This window comes from Malaclemys terrapin, chromosome 3, assembly GCF_027887155.1.
Source record: "Malaclemys terrapin pileata isolate rMalTer1 chromosome 3, rMalTer1.hap1, whole genome shotgun sequence".
NCBI classification, from domain to species: Eukaryota; Metazoa; Chordata; order Testudines; family Emydidae; genus Malaclemys; species Malaclemys terrapin.
In genome coordinates, this window is record NC_071507.1 from 75,899,464 (window position 1) to 75,919,720 (window position 20,257).

At 40.3% G+C, this 20,257-nt stretch overlaps 1 protein-coding gene across 1 annotated transcript in view; it reads left to right on the plus strand.

Moving 5' to 3' along the window:
* The first annotated feature begins 841 nt into the window (after positions 1-841).
* The window catches only part of HEATR1 (HEAT repeat containing 1), a 54,353-nt gene continuing 34,937 nt past the window's right edge, over positions 842-20,257 (plus strand). Inside the window, exons 1-17 of the mRNA XM_054021389.1 lie at positions 842-917; positions 1,646-1,798; positions 3,671-3,887; positions 4,887-5,028; positions 5,542-5,643; positions 6,936-7,076; positions 8,117-8,328; positions 10,424-10,557; positions 11,212-11,320; positions 11,732-11,842; positions 14,703-14,820; positions 16,162-16,269; positions 16,673-16,768; positions 17,819-17,907; positions 18,231-18,442; positions 19,112-19,233; positions 19,916-20,113. Of these exons, the coding sequence (XP_053877364.1) occupies positions 1,657-1,798; positions 3,671-3,887; positions 4,887-5,028; positions 5,542-5,643; positions 6,936-7,076; positions 8,117-8,328; positions 10,424-10,557; positions 11,212-11,320; positions 11,732-11,842; positions 14,703-14,820; positions 16,162-16,269; positions 16,673-16,768; positions 17,819-17,907; positions 18,231-18,442; positions 19,112-19,233; positions 19,916-20,113 (2,253 nt within the window). The 5' untranslated portion in view covers positions 842-917; positions 1,646-1,656. The remainder of the gene's footprint in view (positions 918-1,645; positions 1,799-3,670; positions 3,888-4,886; positions 5,029-5,541; positions 5,644-6,935; positions 7,077-8,116; positions 8,329-10,423; positions 10,558-11,211; positions 11,321-11,731; positions 11,843-14,702; positions 14,821-16,161; positions 16,270-16,672; positions 16,769-17,818; positions 17,908-18,230; positions 18,443-19,111; positions 19,234-19,915; positions 20,114-20,257) is intronic.

Here is a 20,257-nt window from a genome sequence, read left to right on the forward strand (position 1 = left end):
GTGTAACAAATAAGGGTTTTTAAATGGCCAGTGGCATTATATTAAACAGCACAGGACCTTCTGAAGCAATCTGGTATTAAGAGGGGTCATTCTTCAGCATTGCCAACCCCAAGCACTCAAAAATCAGGAGCCACTATTAAAAGTAATGAGATTTCACATTAATAATTATTTTCAGTAGGGCTTAGAAGCCCCTGCTGTGCTAGGTGCTGTACAATCACAGGACAAAAGAATGGTCCCTCTCCCATGCAGCTTACAAGCTGACGAAGTGGAAAGCTTACGTTCCAATACATCTGTTAGTCTATAAGGTGCCACAGGACGCTTTGTTGCTTTTTACAGATCCAAACTAACACGGCTACCCCTCTGAAGCTGAGGAAAGTGAACATTATGGGCTGTTCTTATTTGCTCTCTGGTCTTGGGGCCCTGGGGCTTCACAGCTGCAATGGTCCCCGCACCAGCACGCGAGCTGGCAGCTTGCTTCAAAACGTCCCGCAAGTTCCTTCTAAATGACAGAACTGGCCGCGAAGCCTCCCGTCGCTAGGGGCGCGGCGCCGCACAGCCAAGGCGGAGCAGGGACCGACGCCGGCTTAGACACAGCGGACCCCCGGCAGCGCGGCTCAACCCAGCCCCATCCCGCGCAGTGACTGCATGCAGGAGGCTCGAACGCGGCGGTCTAGACTGCTGGGCAGGTCGCGCGCACTCCGAGCCCACTCGCGAGCGCCAGAGCTCGTCACTTGACTTGCGGCGCGCACGCGCAGTCTCCCAACAGGCGGTGCTTTTTTTTTTTTTTTTTTTTTTTTTTGGCCCCCTTCAGCTCCACCGGTTCCGGGTCAGAGGTGAAGACGCTTTACGCACGTGGCTGCGGGGATAGGTCGTCTCGCTTCTCTGCATTCCAAGGCGCGTGCGGCGGGAGCGGCTCGGTAGGGACCAGTCCTCCCCCCCAGTCGCTATAGAGCCGCGGCTTCCCCTCCCCCCCCCGTGAGACGGGCAGAGCCAGCACCCCCAGATCCCGGGTGCTTGGGTGCGGGGACCCCCCATGAAGCTCGGCCAGAGCCAGCGTCCCCCAGCTCCTTCCTCCGCCCCCCGCCGCGCGGCAGAGCTGGGGTGTCTGGCCTCTGGGGCATGGAAACGCCCCGGGCGCTTGGGCAGAGCTGGTGCTCTGGGAAATCTTACAGCGCGCTGGGCCTCGGGGGGGGCGTGTGATAAATTGTTCCGTGTAGAGGCAGGGGCGTGGGGGTCACCGGGAACGCAGAAGTGTGAACATACAAGAACTTGGTCCCCGTTGCCCCCCATGGTAGGCCCGTGTGTGCCCGCACGTGTCCATTGAACGCGTTGGTACCCCCGGCTGAGCTGCTGTGTAACGAGAGCTGTAGTCCACGAAAGCTTATGCTCTAATAAATTTGTTAGTCTCTGAGGTGCAACAAGTACTCCTGTTCTTTATGCGGATACAGACTAACACAGCTGCTACTCTGAAACCTAGCCTTTAGTTAGGCTCAGCTGTTTTATTGTCGGTAAACTCATCAGGCTTTGCTGAAAACCAGAAAAAAAGAGTCTCCTGTGAGATCAAATGCAGTTTGTTGCAGGGTTGCTTTATTTGTGTGTAGTGAGTTTTATTTTATTTATTTTAATATTATGGCTTCTTCCACAGAAATATAAAACATGACATCCCTCGCCCACCAGCTGAAACGGCTTGCTCTCCCTCAGAATGACCCCAGCCTTTTGTCTCGAAGTGAAGCAGCATCCTTGCTGTTTGATTGCAAGGAAGCTGCCAATATTGACAGAGACACCTTCTTTGCAATAGGTAAGTGTGACTATAGGGACACCATCAGCTTAAACCCCACATTTCTATCAGAAAATGTTAGGATCTTCTGTTGTTGTGGGTAACACTGACTGAAAGTGGTTAGAGGAAAAACGATTGTTTTGTTTTGTGCCTTTGAAAGCACTTTGATTTAGTTAGTTTCCTCTTTCTCTTTTATAGTCTCCCTGGTTGTGTAGGTCTTTCCCACTGGAATGTAGGAGAGTAAAACTTCTTAAAATAGAAAAATGTGTTTGTAAAACCTCAGACGTTACTAGAGAGATTGGGGAGCAAGTGTAGTACCTGAAACTACTTTTAACCTAGTTTATTAAACTGACCTCATTTTAACATGACAATGACCTTTTAGCTTATCACAATCTATATCGGGGGTTGGCAACTTTTCAGAAGTGGTGTGCCGAGTCTTCATTTATTCACTCTAATTTAAGGTTTCACGTTCCAGTAATATATTTTAACGTTTTTAGAAGGTCTCTTTCTATAAGTCTATAATATATAACTAAACTATTGTTGTATGTAAAGTAAATAAGGTTTTTAAAATGTTTAAGAAGCTTCATTTAATTTTAAATTAAAATGCAGAGCCCCCCCCCAGACTGGTGGCCAGGCCCCAGGCAGTGTGCGTGCCACTGAAAATCAGCTTGCATGCCACCTTTGGCATGCGTGCCATAGGTTGCCTACCCCGACCTATATCTAATGTAGCATAGGTATTTCTAAGGTATCTGTTAGCTTTGTATTTAAGCACCAAAGGAATCCATGTATTTCAGTGGTTCTCAAACTTTTGTACTGGTGGCCCCTTTCACATAGCAAGCCTCTGAGTGTGACCTCCCTCTTATAAATTAAAAACACTTTTTTATATATATTTAAAACCATTATAAATGCTTGATGCAAAGTGGGGCTTGGGATAGAGGCTGACAGCTCGCTACCCTGCTCCCCCCATAATAACCTCATGACCCCCGGAGGGGTCCCGACCCCCAGTTTGAGAACCCCTGATGTATTTGAACATTTGGTTCTCTCATGTCTCCCTCTGTTTGTTGGTTTCCTTGCTTTACTTGCACCCAGAGTCACTTTGCACTGAGTTTGTAGTATTTACAAGCCTGTCTACAATAATGAAATAGGTTTTTTTATTTTATTATGCTGTAAAAGGAAGAACTCATTTGCTATATACACTGTTCTTTGCATCTCTGTATCTTATAGATCAGAAAATACTGTATTTTAGTTTAGTTCTAAAAAGTACTTCTCATTTCTTATGCTTGTTTGTTGGTGAAAAGTTGTGTTGTACTTTTTCCTCACCAATTTAAAAACTGTCTAAATGCAGCAAAAGCTCTGCTCCTAGACATGTAGAAAATTCAATATTGGTTATTCTGCTGTATGTTCTGTACATAGTAGACACTTAATACTTTTTACTATTGTTATAGCATTTTGCTCCTTGTAACACTCCTATAATGCAAGAGTGATAAGTACTGATTTTACAGATGAAGAAACTGAGGCAGAGGGAGGGTATGATTTGTCCAGATTCACAGATGAAGCTTTACTGTCAGAGCGGGGATTAGAATTACAGAGTTATTGGTTTCTAGTCCTGTGCCCAGATCTCTAGTGAGCTATGCTTGCCTACTTGGATTGTCATATCTATCTCTAGTATACAAAATCTACTTCGTGTAACAGTATGACCTTACAGTTATGGGAGGGGGGGGAAACATTTTACTATAACAGTTTAGTTTGCATGACTCATTCAATGAAGGTGATGTACAGGAGTGCAGTATGAAATATTGCAGACTAATGTTGATGATTCTTGGATGGGAAGGAGAAGAATGTTTTGAGGTAGAGAACTGTTGTGTTTAAACCATTTTCACATACTTCTCATAGGGTGCACTGGCCTCGAAGAGCTGATGGGGATTGATCCTTCCTTTGAGATGTTTCATTCTACTTTGTTCAGTCTCACATCAAAGGGCTTGGAGCGCAGTGTTCAGACTAAAGCAGTAAATGAGCAGCTGGATGAGAATATTTCATCATTCCTGATTCATGTGTCTCCTTACTTCATGCTTAAACCAGCACAAAAGTGCCTGGAATGGCTAATTCACAGGTAATCAAATAAATCACATGCAAGTCAATAGATAAGTTTATGAGAAATACATGGGTTTTTTTAGAATAGTTTGGGTGTGATTTGGCCCTAGTTTCCTTGAACTACGGGTCAAATCCTGGCACAATCAACTCAAACTTTCATTATTACTAGGCAAGATAAGGTTAGTTCCTTGCAAATCAGTATATGGGTCTGTTACAGGAGAACTTAACAAGGGTCTGTATTCTCTCTGGGACCACTAAAGATTCCATGACATTCTATGTACGGGTTTGTCCAACTGTCTTTGACCAAAGTTTCCCAGTTCTGTGGTTGGCTCTTCTGGGATGGAGCAGCAGCAGCTGCTGCATTTTGCAGGAGGTTATGATGCATTTATTTGATAACATTCAGAATGAAAGAGGCTATGTAAAATTGATGTATTTTCAATATAATATGTGAACTCTGTGCAATATAGTCTAGTCTAATAGTATAATATTTTGGTATGTGCTAAATATTTTTGAATTCCAAGGAACTGAAAAGAGTGGGAGAGAAAATGGACCAGATATTTTGTAATATGCTACTGTCCTTATTTACATAAGATGATTGCTGATATAGAAAGTAGAAAATACTTCATGACACTAAAGCATGAATGGCTGTTGCACACGCATCCCTTGGGTTGCAGAATTGCTCTGGCCTGTCTTATGCTGAAACTCAAACTAGATGATCATAATGATCCTCACTGGCTTTAAAATCTGCGAAAATGAAACAGCGTTTGTTTCCCTTTAACTAATTAGGGTAGAAAGATAATTTCCCTGTGGGCAGGTTATTCCATAACTGCTGGGTGCAGGGTCTCCTGCTTCTTCATCTGAGCATCTGATCCTGGATGCTACAGGACCAGATGGACTTCAGGCCTGATTCAGCATAGTATTCTATGTTTAATGTTTTTATTTTAAATCTGTGTTGCAAGAGTAGTATGTATGGACCTCGTGCTATGAAATTTCTGATTGTGTTTGCTTTTTTCCTTAGGTTTCATATCCATCTTTACAACCAGGACAGTTTGGTTGGTTGTGTTTTGCCGTACCATGAGACTAAATTGTTTGTGAGAGTTATCCAGCTGTTAAAAATTGGAGACCCAACTCATAAATGGAATTGGTTGCATCCAATTCAGGTAAAGTAGCTAAAAGATACAGTTCAGAGGATGTATGAGAAATAGTACTTAGTAAGGTCCTGGTCCTGATATTGTATCTATTAACATGCCCCCTCCCACCGCGTTTGCAGCCCCATGGTTGTGGGTCTTGGCTACAAGATTCTGTTGCAGGAATGGAGCCCCAATGTCCACATGTTGTTCCTGATCTCTCTCTTTAAGGGAAAATTAATTATAGCCCTTGTTTTGATAAAGAAAAAAAATCTTTTTATTATTAGTATGTTTGCAGCCAACTTGGAAATATATATTTATTATTAGTACCCCTTATAATTTTATAAAATTATAAGGGGAAGAAATGAAGTCCAGTGAGAGGAAACCATTACTTATTTCAATTTAAATCAGGGTATCAGTGATCATTTAATATGCTTTGGAGAGATGAATGAAGTCTGTGTGTGTGTATGTTTGATTTCACTTTAGAATATTCTTAAGTTTATTTATATTTTTATATCCCTTTTCTTTGATTTTTGTCATGGACAGAAACCAGGAGTCCCCCTTGCTAGGGGTGCTTTGATTACACACTGCTACAAAGATCTGGGTTTCATGGATTTCATTTGCAGTCTGGTGACAAAGTCTGTAAAGGTTGGTAAATTCTTCTAGTTCTGTTGGCCTGTGTGTGTCTCTTCCCCCTCCCCTCTTATGTATGTGCATCATGGTGTGCTGTTTTTGCACGTTTTGATTCGTGTAGCGGTAAACACACTCAATACACAGAAGTGTCTGAAAATCTTTTTTCTTTGAGCCCACTCTTATTTACTGAGATATTAAAACCTAATAGAAATTAGTGTAATGTTGTCATTGGGAACAATACTGAAAATTCTATGGATCAGACCATTGGTCCTTCTGCTCTGATGTTTTGCTTCTGGTGGTGGCCAATATCTGAGGCAAAATTGGAAAATCCCAAGTGGGAGAGACAAAATGAAGTTAGCAAACTGTGCAGTGCTGTATATACAGTGGGAGGTGAAGGGGAGAAGGAGCTTTAGCTGGAGGAGGCTGTGGCAAAGGAAATTGTTTTTTGGTTAATGCAGGAAATTGACTGATGTGCTAGAGTGACTTCACAAGACTTTTACTGTAATTTTTATGGAGAAAGCTGAGATGCTTTTATTTTATATATTTAAAAAAAAAAGCCACCTGATTCCTGCCACTCTATTCGCAAATAATTTTTGCGCTTGGGCACCTCTTTTCATAGGTGTCATGGCTATTTTAAGTGTGTGCTTTGAAATGTTAACAGTAGTTTAAATTGTGGGTGTTAGACCCATTGATCTCAGGGTGGTAGAAAGAATCATAGTTTTCAATCACTGTCAAAAAACAAAACAAAAAAACCAATAGTAATAAAATCTTAGAAGAACGATAGATGTAACAGTCACAATTCCTTAAACTTTTGGAATATGCCAAAATAAGCAAAATGCAAATACAGTGGATTCCACTTATTAGCAACTTCTCAGTTCCTGACAAAGAATTGCCATTATAAGTGGCAAAGCAGGTTTACTGGGCTGCAGCCAGGAAAGGGAGCTCTGGGACTTGCCAAGCACCATCCATAGGCATGTTTGCAGAGTTGAAGCTAGAAAAGTCACGTCCCAGTGCTTCCTTCCCTGGCTGCAGCCCTTCAAACCTGCCTTCAGTCAGGGCCTTTCTTCCAAAATAGTTCAGTCAGTGGCATGCCATTGCCAGTATCCAAATCCCATGAACAATAAAGTCAATGGGACAGGATTGGTTCCTGGCAAAATGTTGCTATTAATCAGAAGTTGTTAATATCAGAAGTGCTATTAAGCAGAATCCTGTAGTAACAGGAACTCTTAACATGAGACCTTAAATATTTTATTTATGTTTTTGATGATCTTCCTAATGCCTAAGTAACTATTTCCCCTTCGTTCTAGATCTTTTCTGTGCATCATGGTGGCGTCTCTCAGTTGAGGGTCCTGTTTACTTTTTATGCCTCCACCATCGTGTCTGCTCTTGGGGCTGTAGAGAAGATAACGGACACTATAATCTCCAAACTGCTCCCTTACATACAAAAGGTACCCAGTATTTCATTCTCTTGCATGATACAGTGTGGCTTATTTTGCCAACTAGAATCCTGTAATTAACTTCCAAGAGGGATTTTCACCCGGGAATAAATTAGAAAAGAGACTAGGTAAACAAAACACAGCTCACTTTTCTGTGTTCCTGTTGCTGCTTCTGCTGACTATTAAAGATGTACAATATGTGTTGACCTCACAATCCTGCGTGATGGACCAAACCTTGACCAGTTCAGGGTTGCTATTGTTGGACTGCATAGGGAGCTGTGTCTGCCTGGCTTTGATCTGATACACTTCTCATAATACAGCACTTTGAGGCTGAGGGAGTCTAGATAACTATAGCTAAGGCCCTCCCAACTTCACGGCTGTGAAAAACGTGTCATGGACCGTGAAATCTGGTCTTTTGTGTGTTTTTACCCTATACTGGATAGATTTCATGGGGTAGATCAGCCTTCCTCAAACTGGGGGTCCCGACCCAAAAGGGAGATGTGTGTGGGGAGGAGGTCGCAAAGTTATTGTAGGGGGAGTGCGGTATTGCCACCCTTACTTCTGCGCTGCCTTCAGAGTTGAGTGGCCGGAGAGCAGTGGCAGCTGGCCAGGCACCCAGCTCTGAAGGGAGCACCCTGCCGGCAGCAGCGGAGAAGTTAGGGTGGCAATGCCATACCTCTCCACCCTTACTTCTGCATTGCTGCCTTCTGAGCTGGGTGGCTGGAGAGTGGTGGCTGCTGACTGCGGGCCCAGCTCTGAAGACAGTAGCGCAGAAGTAAGTGGCAATACCATACAATGCTATCCTTACTTCTGCGCTGCTACTGGCGGCAGCTCTCTACCTGCTTTGCTACAGTGTTAATGAACATATGTCTTCTTTTTCTCTGTCTAGATTTGAGGTTTAATTAGCTCACTAAAGCTTTAACATGATGAAAAGGGGATAATGTACTTGCATTAATGTTGCCCAAAGAGTATTCCTGTACCGTTATTTAGACAAACTGTTTTTAAACTTAAACTTGGCAGAAATGCACTTTGAATTCTTTCTCTCTTGGTAGGGTTTGAAATCCTCTCTAGTGGATTACAGAGCTGCAACCTACATGATCATCTGCCAGTTGGCAATGAAAGTAACAATGGAGACCTCCTTGGTGCAGTCCTTGACGTTACAGATCAGCAAGAATTTGACAAAAACACCTTCTCTAGCCAGGGAAGGGCTGGCCTGCCTACTCGTTCTTCTTCAGAACCAAAAGGGAGAAGGTCTTGGGAAAAAGTAAGTATACACGAGTTGACAGATTCCCTCTTAATAGTTGAGTCCTAAAGATGGAAACTAATGATATTTAAAAGGATTCTATCATTACCATAGGGTGGTCACACCACTATAGTTAAGGTTGAGACTACCATACTGTTTAACAGTCAATATTTCAAAGTGCTCTAAAATCCACTTGCGAAATCAAGATTGTTTTGAAGATTTCTGTGCCTCGTCAGGGGTAGAGTTAGTGGTACAAGTTTGAGGTCTTTTTGTCCAGGCGTTGCTCAGATATAGTCTCTCTCCCCACCCCGCCTCCCCTCTGGAATAAGGTGCTTGTAATGTTCAGGTGTCAACCCCAAAAGCATGAGGCGATTAACTTGAAAATTGGTATGCCTCAAGAGGGGCTAGGGTAGAGTCCATAGTGCAAATTTGGGGTAATTTGGTCAGTGGTTTCCTGAGTTACAGCCCCCCTAAAATGAGCTGTTTATAATATCATGTTCTTACTTTTTGATGCAGAGTTAAGAAGAATTTTTCTTGAAATGTATAGCATGGGCTGCTCCTGGAAACAGCTGTTGACCAGTACAAAGGACCAGTTCAAAAATATTTCTAAAGTTTCTGCACCCTAGAAGCTTTATTGCTAATGCTTACAGATCTGTGAGAGCTATTGTTTACTCTGTGTTTCACTCCCTAAGGAGTTTCTGGGGAATGTGTTCACATGGTGGCTTAGAGGAACAAGCACTTGAGTGCCAGGGCCATTAGTTAGAATCCTCTTCTCTGGAGTTCTGCATTCGGAGTACATTAGTGCTGTCAACCCATCTTTCCCTTGGTGGGTGGGGCCATGATAATGCTCCTTTTGGAAGTGTTAGTAGTGTACGCAATTCTGAGGAATTTCAGCATCTACTCATCTGCCCAAGTCCTGCCCTGGGACAGTTTGGAGGGCAAGACTGTGTCCAGGATGTGAAGCCTGGCGTGGGGGCAGAATGATACAGAGGAACTAGTTGCCACATTGCAGATGATACCGGAGAGGCCAGTGCAAGAGTTCCAACCAGAAATGAATCCAATCTCTGGTGGGATAGGCTTGCTGAACTCCTGCTGGGCACTGGGAACAGACATCCTTGGTGCTGGGCACAGGCACACAGTGTTCATGCAGTATGGAAAGCTGGTAAGAGGCATGGTCAATGTGTGGCACAGAACCCAGGCACTGAGGCGGGAGTGAGAATATCCACTCAGATGAATGGAGCAGTTTTCAAAGCTCAGAGCTATTGTTTCAGGCCTCATTCATCACCAAAAGGTGTCTTCCTTTCATCTGAGCACATCCCATTGAGATGAGTATGCCACTTCACACCTCTGCAATCCTCTTGCTTCCTTTCCTTTCATATCAGCCCCAGAGATCACTCAGGACAGGCTGCCACCCTGATCAAAACTTCAGTGTGTCACCTCCCTCCTCATAGGCCTACAGTGGCAGATTTGGCCAGGCTGCCCCTCTGTCATGACAGAGGGACAGCCAGCCAAATCTGCTGCCTTAGGCAGCTGCCTGGTTCACATGTAGCTAGAGCGGCCTTTTCCAGCCCCCTTTTCCTCCCTCTTCCCCTGAAGTGGAGTAGGGATTCTAGGGCTCCCCTCCCTGTGTCTGTCTGTCTATCTCTAGCTGGTAGATGTGCTCTTCGCAGCCCACAAGTTACCACATTCCCTCCTGCCCTTGGATCCCCTAGCCCAACTGGGCACTGGAGGAGTGCGAAGCAAGTAGTTGAATGGTGGTGAGGTATTCCAAGAAAGACCCACTCATCTCTCCCCAATACACACAAGTACCCCTCAGTCTTTCCCTTTTCCCTACCACCACTTTCTTAAGAAACAAGGGAAATAGACTGCCCAAAAACAAGGCAGAGTTATGGTTGATTGGCAGTGCCTTGTACCTTTGCAGAATGTGATATGCACCAATCCTTAAACCTGTGAAAACTGGTAAATGCATCCCTGTAACCCTTTTTATTTTTTTCATTGAGGCTGAGCCACTTGACAATATAATATGGATAGTTGAAAGTTCTATATAATAGAAAGTGATGGATAAGCTATAACCCAGAGCAATATTCAGTCTTCCTTTTGGTGTTCTCCTGTGCAGGCCATTTCGCTACCTGTGTAACATTCCAGACCTGGTTATTATCCTACATGGCATTTCAGCTGCCTATGACATCACTCCCCTTCTGCATTACCTGCTGCCGCACCTAGTTTGCTCCATTATTAACTCCGCTACTGGTATGTTAGCATGTGCCCAATGTTTTTTCTGGGTAAACCCTTGTAGCAACTTTGCTAGATAAATCAGTTTTAATTGTTCCTGATGATAGACTGCTCCAAACTGTGAGGGACTGCTCGTGTTTTTCTTTCTGTGAGGCTTGTGGAATAGCATTTGTTTCTTTAAATGCCACAGCAGATTGCTAGGCACCTAGATATTCATTTGCAGTGCTCCGTTGAGAACAGATGATCTAGTGAGAGCTACTGTAATTTTACGAAGGTCCTTGACTTGTCAAGTACTGCACGTAGAACGTCACTTGATAGAACATATGTAACATTTGCCACAATTTTTACTCCAGGCATAGAGTGATAATACTGAGCAGCGTGTAATATTTAATCATTGCAACATCTATAGGAAATAGCTAAATTTTATGGTCCCCATTTTACAGGTTGGGAAAGTAAGGTACAGCACATGGTTACTTGGCTTGACCAAAGGGGCACAGCAGGTTAGTGTTAGAGACGGGGTACGTTCCTGTCTCCCCGTTATGTGCTTAATCCACTAGAGACTGCTGCCTATTTTTTTTTTGTGGTTGTTGGTGTAATAAATGTAAAGCGTTTATTTTAAAACAACTGTTCATCTTACAATTAGACATTTTTAAAATAATGTTTCTTCTTAAGAGGGGCACGAGGAATCTGAAGTGACAGATAACCATATCTATACGAGACATCTAGAAGCCATACTTACAAGTATACCACTGGAAAAGGATTTAGATCGCTTATTGGCCTGGTGAGCTAATTTCGATTATTTTCCACAATGTATGTTAATTTCAGCTACAATAGCACCTAATTTGTGACTATGTAATTAGCATTGTTTCAGAATATCTGTTATCTTCCCAGCTTTCATGGGTTCCTGACACGCCCTAATCCTGCAAACATATTGGTGTTTGAACACTGAGTGTTTGACTTCACTGGGACTACTTGCTTGAGCAGAATTAAATACATGGATAAGTCTTTGCGAGATTGGGGCCTTACAAAGAAAAAATTACTTTGGGGATGAAATTTAAACTCAGAAGAAAACCTGTATTTATAACATACGATATGAATCACACAAACTATTCTATTTGTCTCAATTAATAATGCTGATGATTAGTGTTGTCTTGTCAATATGTCTGTTTTGTTTGTGTTTTTGTCATTTTAGTAAATTTCTTGAAGAGTTTATTTCCTATGGTGTGGAGAATGAATCTGATTCTACCAAAATGGCTGTGCTCAATAAACAACTTCTTCCTCTCATCAGACTTCTTGAAAGAAAGTAAGTTAGTTTTTATTTCCTATGCATTTTGTGCAATATGAAAGTATGGTAAGTCACCTGTGAATCAATATATTCTTCTCTTAGTAATTTGTGTTCATATGGCATTTATCTAGAGTACCTTTAGCCTAATTATGACTTCATACATGTTACTTAGGTATGCTGAGTGATTTATGCAAGCATAATTTTGGTCTTTTACAGTACATGTAATTAAAGCCAAATCTATCCTGGTACATTCCCCATCACCTTAATATCAGAGCACCTCAGCTGCTAGCCTCTCCTAGCACTCTTAAGTTATACTGAGCCTTTTCTATTAATCATTTACACTAGTGGTCTGCATATTATTGACCAGCTTTATGAAAACACAATCCGATTAATACCCTCTGAAGAATTATTTACTGTAATTTATTGTAAGTGGATGAGGCTTTCTTTAAACAACTAACAAAATCATCCAAAGCACAGGACTTGGTGGTGATGGGGGACTTCAACTATCCAGACGTCTGTTGGAAAAATAACACTGCAGGACATAGATTATCCGAAGTTGTTGGAATGTCTTGGAGACAATTTTTTATTTTAGAAGGTGGAGAAGGCTACTAGGGGAGAGGCTGTTCCAGATTTGATTTTTGACAAATAGGAAGGAACTGGTTGAGAATTTGGAAGTGGAAGGCAGCTTGGGTGAAAGTGATCATGAAATGGTAGAGTTCATGATTCTAAGGAATGGTAGGAGGGAAAACAGCACAATAAAGATAATAGATTTCAAGAAGGCAGACTTCAGTAAACTCAGGGAGTTGGTAGGTAAGATCCCATGGAAAGCAAGTCAAGGGGAAAACAGTTGAAGTGACTTGGCAGTTTTTCAAAAAGACTTTATTAAGGGCACAAGAGCAGTCTATCTGATTGCATAGGAAAGATAGGAAGTATGGCAAGGGACCACTCTGGCTTAACCAGGACATCTTCAATGATCTGAAACTCAAAAAAGAGTCATACAAAATGTGGAAACTAGGTCAAATTAAAAATGATGAATATAAACAAATAACATAAATATGTAGGGACAAAATTAGAAAGGCCAGGGCACAAAATGAGATTAAACTAGCTATAGACATAAAGGATAAGAAAATTACTCTGAAACTATAGAAAAGAATGGTGATCTTGAAGGTGGATAGTCTTCAGAATCCTGTATGTTGAGGATGGATTCTCCTAAACAAAATAAGTCAATGCAGTTATTTAATTATTATTACCATACTACTCATTTAGTACTACTGATTGCATTCAGTGTCACTCAGTACTACTTAAAGGTGAAATTGTAAAAGGAAGATCTGCCTATTTCAGCTATTTATTTTTTATCACAACTGCATCTAAAATGATAGTACCATAGAGTAACAACTATATTTTTTGCTCAAACATGAGAATTCAAGAATAGTCCAGAAGGAAGACAGGCAGTCCTTAAGAAAGAAGTATGAAATAAAAAAGTTTACCAACCTGAAGATCCTGCATGTTCAGACCTATTCCTTTCATCATCTTCAGTGCAGCTTCCTCCTGAGAAGGAACACTTCCCATGATGTTGTTTCATTCGGGCAACCAGGCCCTGCATTTCTTTGTTGCACTGATTGCATTTTGCATGCATGCCTGTCTTACCCACAGGTAGAGGAACTACATTAAAATATTCCCAAACTAGGTCTCTTTTACGGCCTGCTGCCATTATAGGTTTTCCCTTCTAGTGGGAGAATGGTATGATAGATCTCAGATCAATGAAGGCTACACTCAGAAAGACCTCAAGACTTCTGGAATATGCTGCTCAAACAGTTTCACTTTTGTTTCTACTGCCTGTCCCTCCCTTCTCACACGTATCTCCAGACTTCTTCTCCTTGTCCAGATTTATTCCGCCCCCAACAATCTTCCGTTCATTGAACTTTTTGAAACTTTGCACTTTTAGAGAGAGGTAAGGGATTGACTCTACACAAATTTGCAGAGGGACAATAAGGTTAAGGTCTGTTATTTCTCACCTCTGTTATTTATTTATTTATTTTATTTTAAAACATTTTTGGTGTTAACAAGCATGTTATCTCTGGAGACACAAATCCACCGTTTGAGAACTGCAAAACTAAGCATCGCCAATGGTATCTTCTAGACTTAGCACTGAGTCCCATTGGGTAGACAGAAAGATTAACCTAAATTGTCTATACAGAAGCCCCTGGAACCTCATAAAATTGGGTTCCTAATCCATGAACTATTGGAACTCATTTACAAAACTTTTCTTAAACATTATTGTCTCCTACTATGGAATTAGAATTTATAATACCTACTCAGTGATAGTTTTTTTTTTTTTTCTCAAGCATTTTATCAAAAAAATCTGATTTAAATTTAAAAAAAAAAGATTTTTTTTTTAAATTGTTGATTTTTATCCACCCTGACTGGAGAGGACTGAGAAGGAACATGATAACAGTTTTCAAGTACATAAAAGATTGTTACAAGGAGGAGGGAGAAAAATTGTTCATAACCTCTGAGGGTAGGACAAGAAGCAATTGGCTTATAAATTGCAGCAAGGGCGGTTTAGGTTGGGCATTAGGAAAAACTTTCTAACTGTCGGGTAGTTAAGCATTGGAGTGAAGTGCAATGGGAGGTTGTGGAATCTCCGTCATTGGAGATTTTTAAAAGCAGGTTAAACAAATGGATGGTCTCAATAATACTTAGCCCTGCCTTGAGTATAAGGGACTGGACAGGAAGACCTCTCGAGGTCCCTTCCAGTCTTATGATTCAAACAAGTGCTCCCACATTCGCTATCCTCTGCATATATTTCTGTTGTAATTGGTGCATAACTTCTATAGTAATTCTCTGTGCAGAACCTGTTTCTCTTGGTTGTTGGCAGATATCCTAAAGCCTTAGACTTGGTACTGGAAGAGCATCTGAAAGATGTTACAGATCAGAATGAGCAAGATCTTTTCCACCAATTTATCTCTCTCTCATTGAGTGGCAGTAAATATCAGGTAGGTAAAGGCCCAATTTCTGGACCTAAATCAACTCTGGTATACTGCCTTGAAGTCAGCAGTATTATACCGGGGTGTATCTGTCCTTCCTTGTCTCAAATCAATCACAATACAAGAAAAAAAAATTAAAGTATTGTTGTGCTTGAACAAAACTGATAATGTCTACAGTTATCAAATGTAAAAAGCAACTTGAATAAATGTCTATTAGCTTATATTGTGCTGCTTTGGTCATGAAGTTCTGCTATGTTATGACAAGGTCATGTGCCCCAGTGTTACTTTGGGACACTGTCAATGTCTTGCAAGCTGGATAGAACTGTCAAAATTAGAAAAGGTGGAAGCGCAGCAACCACCATTCTAATCAAGGAAGATTGTGAAGACATTTTTTGTAGTGTTATCGTGTTGCTTTTTACTCTTTTCAAAGGCTGATATTCAGTGACCAGAGGAATTTAGTGACTCCAAGTTTCTTAGCATGCTGTCTCCAAAGGGTAACAGAGCCTGGGCATATCACATATCAGTGCACAGCAAAATCATTTGTACTCCACACTTGTTTTTGTCAAGAAAACTTTAATGTGTGGGTTTTGTGTGTGTGTGTGTGTGTGTGTGTGGGTTTTGTGTGTGTGTTTTTAGCATTCTTATAGCTACATTTCTTCATATTCAAAGCTGGTTACCTCCAAATCAAACATGCAAACTGGCAAAGATTATGGGCCATTAAAAGAAGTGTTTGAGACACTTTAGGCGAATTCAAGAAAAACAGGACTGCATAAATAGCACAGATTCTATAAATGGGTGGCCAATTGATAAAATCCTGGTATGTAAAATTAGGACATAGGACTCTGTTCAAGCAACTTCAGGGTTGCTGAGATAAGCTGCAGACATCTGGTCTATTCGAGTTACCTTCTTAGCTGTCTCTATATGGGTTCTGGTAGTCTGGTGTTCAGTCACTGGAGTTTTCTCAGAACCCTTAGATAAGTGCAGTGTGTTTCTAGGACAAAAAAGTGTGGGTGCTTCCTTACCTTGGCAGAGTGAGAATTTTAGGGCTTGTTTACACATGGAGTTAATCAACCATAGGTATTTCAATTTAAATTCACACCATACCTTAATCTGAATTAACTTTCTCATGTAGAAATGCCCTCCGGCTATAATTTTAAAAATACAGTAAGTCCATACACAGGGCAATTGTACTGTGTTATTCTGAAATTGACATTTTACAATCAGAAATATACAATTTCTATTCTGGATCAGTAGTTACTGGGGATTTTTTTCTTAGTTTATGTATTAATGACAAAGTTTAATTCATTAATTTTCAACATACATTGAGTAACTGTGCAATGTACATTTCAGTTTCTGGCAAACTCGGATACCTCTCTGGTGCTTAGCCTGAATCATCCACAGCCAGCAGTCAGGGTCTTGGCTGTTCAGTATTTGAAGGAGATCATTGAAGCATCAAAGGTTGGTACCTCTGAGTCTCTCATTTAAGTAACTTAATTGATGTCTTATCTTCAGAAGTTATAGAAACTTTTACTGAAGACAAGACAAACATCACACTAAAATATGACACCTACATTATCCTTAATGTTGTTTTCAATCAGTTCAGTTGTTGTTTCTTTAAACTTGGATCCTGTCATCCAGAGTCTTTAATTAAACAGGGTTTAATTCCTGTTTATGAAGCTGCTTGTAGTCCCACAATGGAGTCTGATACTTCTGTTTGTTTCTTCCATTGGTATTAGCAGTTAGTTTCTCCCTAACTGAGGTTTCTATTCTCCTGTACTTGAGTTGATATGTCATGAAAGTTATACTGCCAAGAAGGCTTTGGAAACTAATGGTCCTTAACCGCTTTTCCCTCTTTGTTCAGGAGGGCTTTGACAAGTCCTTCATAGAAGAAGCCATTTTTGCACGACTTATGGATGACAACGTGGAGGTTGTTATGACTGCTCTCAGTGCCTTGGAGGTAAGTCAGTATTTCTTGATAGGTCAGGTGAGATTTTAGCTATTTCTCTATATTCAGAAGCGGTTTGGAATTAATGCTTTATATTAATTGTGCCTTCACCTCCCTGACCTCTCTGGCATTGATGAGAATTTGTGTGTAGCTCTGTCCTGTTAATAAGACAGAGAAGCAAAAATCTAGCAGACTATTCCTTACTTCACAATTTTTTCTCTTTTCGGAGACTATACTAAATCCAGTGTACTATGTTGATCTGGTCACTAGAACATATTTTAATCCAGAGTTCTGCTCATCCTATAAAATACTCTGTCCATTTTATACAAATAAATAAGAGGAGCCTTCAGCCCCCTGCCCAGAAAAGCTCTAGGTGCTAGGAAAAGACATCTGTGTCAAAGTTTTTCGGTCTTGGTGTAGGGATAAGCATGCATTATTCGTTTTTTTTGTTTTGTTTTGTTTTTTAACACTGTTGATTGCAGCCATACTTACTAAAGTCCTGCCTAGTATTTCTACATCAGGCAATACTATGTGTTGTGGGGGAAGAGATCATTACATAAACTACTTTTAATTATTACATATATTAGTATTTCTGGTAGGATTTTTCCTTGTGACACTTGTAGAGTTGTTGATTTTAAGAAATGGTATACCAATGACCACAAAGAGATATGAGCAGAGCACATGAATGATCAGAAATAAAATGTTTTGTTAGCATGTGTTGGGTTTTCTTTTTATTTGCATGTAACAAATACTACATAGAGGAAAAATAATCCTTACTTCATTATGAAACATTCTGGTTGTTTTAAAATCAGTGCATTTTCCATCCAGCTGTGCATTCAGACCATATTCTTGATGGATCTAGCAAACCAGAGCATACTACACGTTACTGTAATTTTCTTTTTCCTTATAATAAATGTACTATCTGACCAACATAAGTTCACTTATCACCGTTTAATTTTTCTACTTAATATGATCAGTGATGCATTTGCTATCATAGTTTTGTAGATTATCTTATCTTGTATATTGGTAATTTCATTTTTGCATCTGTTGATTTGTTTGTAGATTTTCAAGGGACAAATCAGTCCAGAAATAACTGTTTCAAGTCTGTTGACTCTATTTCAAAGAGTTGATCTTTCAAAAGACGGGAAGTGGTATGTGCCTGTGTTTCTTCTGTCTTCCCCTTTCTCCTCCCCAACCTTTTAATATTAATGGGTGGAGCCTGGGTTGTGGGGTTGTTGTTGTGGGTGGTGTGTGTCATATCTTAACTTTGAATTCCTTTAGTTGTGGTAATTTTATATTGAGTCTTGAGAGAGATTTGAAATTACTTGATGACATTTTTTGTGAATTTCATTTACTCTGGCTTGCTATTCAAACTCTAATTTGAATCAATAGGAAGTTGACAACAATTTGGAGAAATGTTATTGGTGATGTAATCAAGTGGTGCTCCTTCAACTTTGTTTTTTTTCCGTTCTAGGTATAAGGTTCTTGAGGGAGCAATACACATTTTATTCAAAGAAGAGATTCTGAATGAGAAGGAAGAGCTATTAAATCGAGTAGTAATGCAGTTGCTACCATTTATGGTAATCACTAATAATAATTCAAAATCCGCAGAATGGAAAATGGCAGTTTGTCTATCAGAATCTGGCCTCTGCTCCCTACATCCTTTGTTGAAGGGCTGGCCAGAAGGTAAGCTATTAAAAACAAATGGTTTGGGGAAAAAAAGAAAAATTATTGGACATTAGAACTTGATGCTCATAGAGAGCTGGCCACCACTAAGAAGTTATCACCCCTAATGTGTGATTAAAAGTCTTGGAAAGTGGGTTATCTATTCAGACATCAAACGCTTGTAATTTATTTATTTATTTACTCAAATTAAGAGAAATACTTTGATATGAAGTGAGATTTTTTTTGTTTGTTTAACATTTATAATTGTAACTGATATGAGGAGTCTTTTTGGGAGGACTTTGATTTGCTGTTTTGAGGCCAAGTCATCTGGACTTTAATGTGGCAAAATTCTAGTTGAACTCAAGTTTAAAAGGGCCTTTCAACAATAGAGGAAACAGTGGAATGGGGTGGCTGACATGTTGAGTAGTGGGATCTTTTTTATTTTTGAAAGAATAACCTCTTAGAATAAACTCTTCTGATGTAAAAAGAGGAGAGGGAATAAGCAAGGGAGGTCAAGAAGCGATGCACATGGAAAGCATCAGTATTTTGAGAGCTTAGTAAAGAAAAGCAAGAATGTTGGTGATAAGAAAATTAATTGCTTAAAGTGTTCAGATATTTCTAAATATTGTCAAGCTGTCAGTATTTTCACTTGTGATTCATGTATCCACCTTTTCTGTTTTATGGAAATAGCTTTTGAAAAAGTGATAAAATCCATCAAGTCTGCAGATTTGGTTGGTGTGGCAAACCAGAAAATGATTCTGCTGTTTTCTGATAACATAACTTCAGGGGATCCTTCCTTAATGTTACAGATGGTATGTGCACAATTAAAATACATTCTTTTTAATGGTAGTCCAAATTTCTATACATACTTACAGACGATTGCTATAGCAGACAGAATGAGATTCGTGGGAGCTTGAAATATGCTGTTTGTTACATTTTACAGCATTATCCAGCTGCTGATACAATATATTTATGGCATAGTCACAAATGTAATGATCAGAATAAATTTAATGCCCATTAACTCTCTCATAATAAGGAAAACCTTGAACACAACACACAGAGTACTATATTTAGGTGCCTTATTAGTGTAACCATAGCAAAACTGTTTTGTGGGCATTATATTCCCCCAAACAATTTGCCAATCAGAGAACAAATATGTAGTGAATTTGGAGGTCTCTGCCCAGTTTGGACAGACAGATGTCCATGGACAAATGTTCACATTGCCTATTGCGATGACGTTTTCTGTATTGATTGGTACCCTTGTTGGAGGAGAGGCCAATGACTGAATTTGCCATAGAGACTGAACTCTAACCTCTCACCATGGAGGTGTTAATATCAGGTCATAATTAAAGTATGTTGATAAGGAAGTATGGGAAAGCTTAGAACTTCTTCTGCCTGTGCTGTGACATTGCTGGAGCAAGGACATAAAAAGAACATATTGTGACGTCTCTTATGCTGTTGTGGGTTTTTGATGTGTGGTTTTTTTTTTAATAGGTGGAAGATCTGATACATGTAGCTGAAAATGAATCTGACAGCGTGAGGCAGAAAGTAATTGCTCACGTAATCAGCTTTGTGCTTGTCCAGTGCTGCTGTAAATCACAAATGGAAGAAAGTTATTGGTCATTGGCTCTCAGAATCTTCAGACTTCTGGAGGGAAAAATAAGAAAACTCGAAGGCAGTCATTCTGCAGAGGTAAGAATTAAGTAATTTTGTAGCTGATACTCTTTTTTGTGAGGGTAAGGTCTTTTTCATAAGTGGAGTAGCAAGATCAGCAACCTTGGGATGGACAGAAAAATCTTGTCTCTGTTCCTTTAAAGAAATACCCTTGTCAGCATT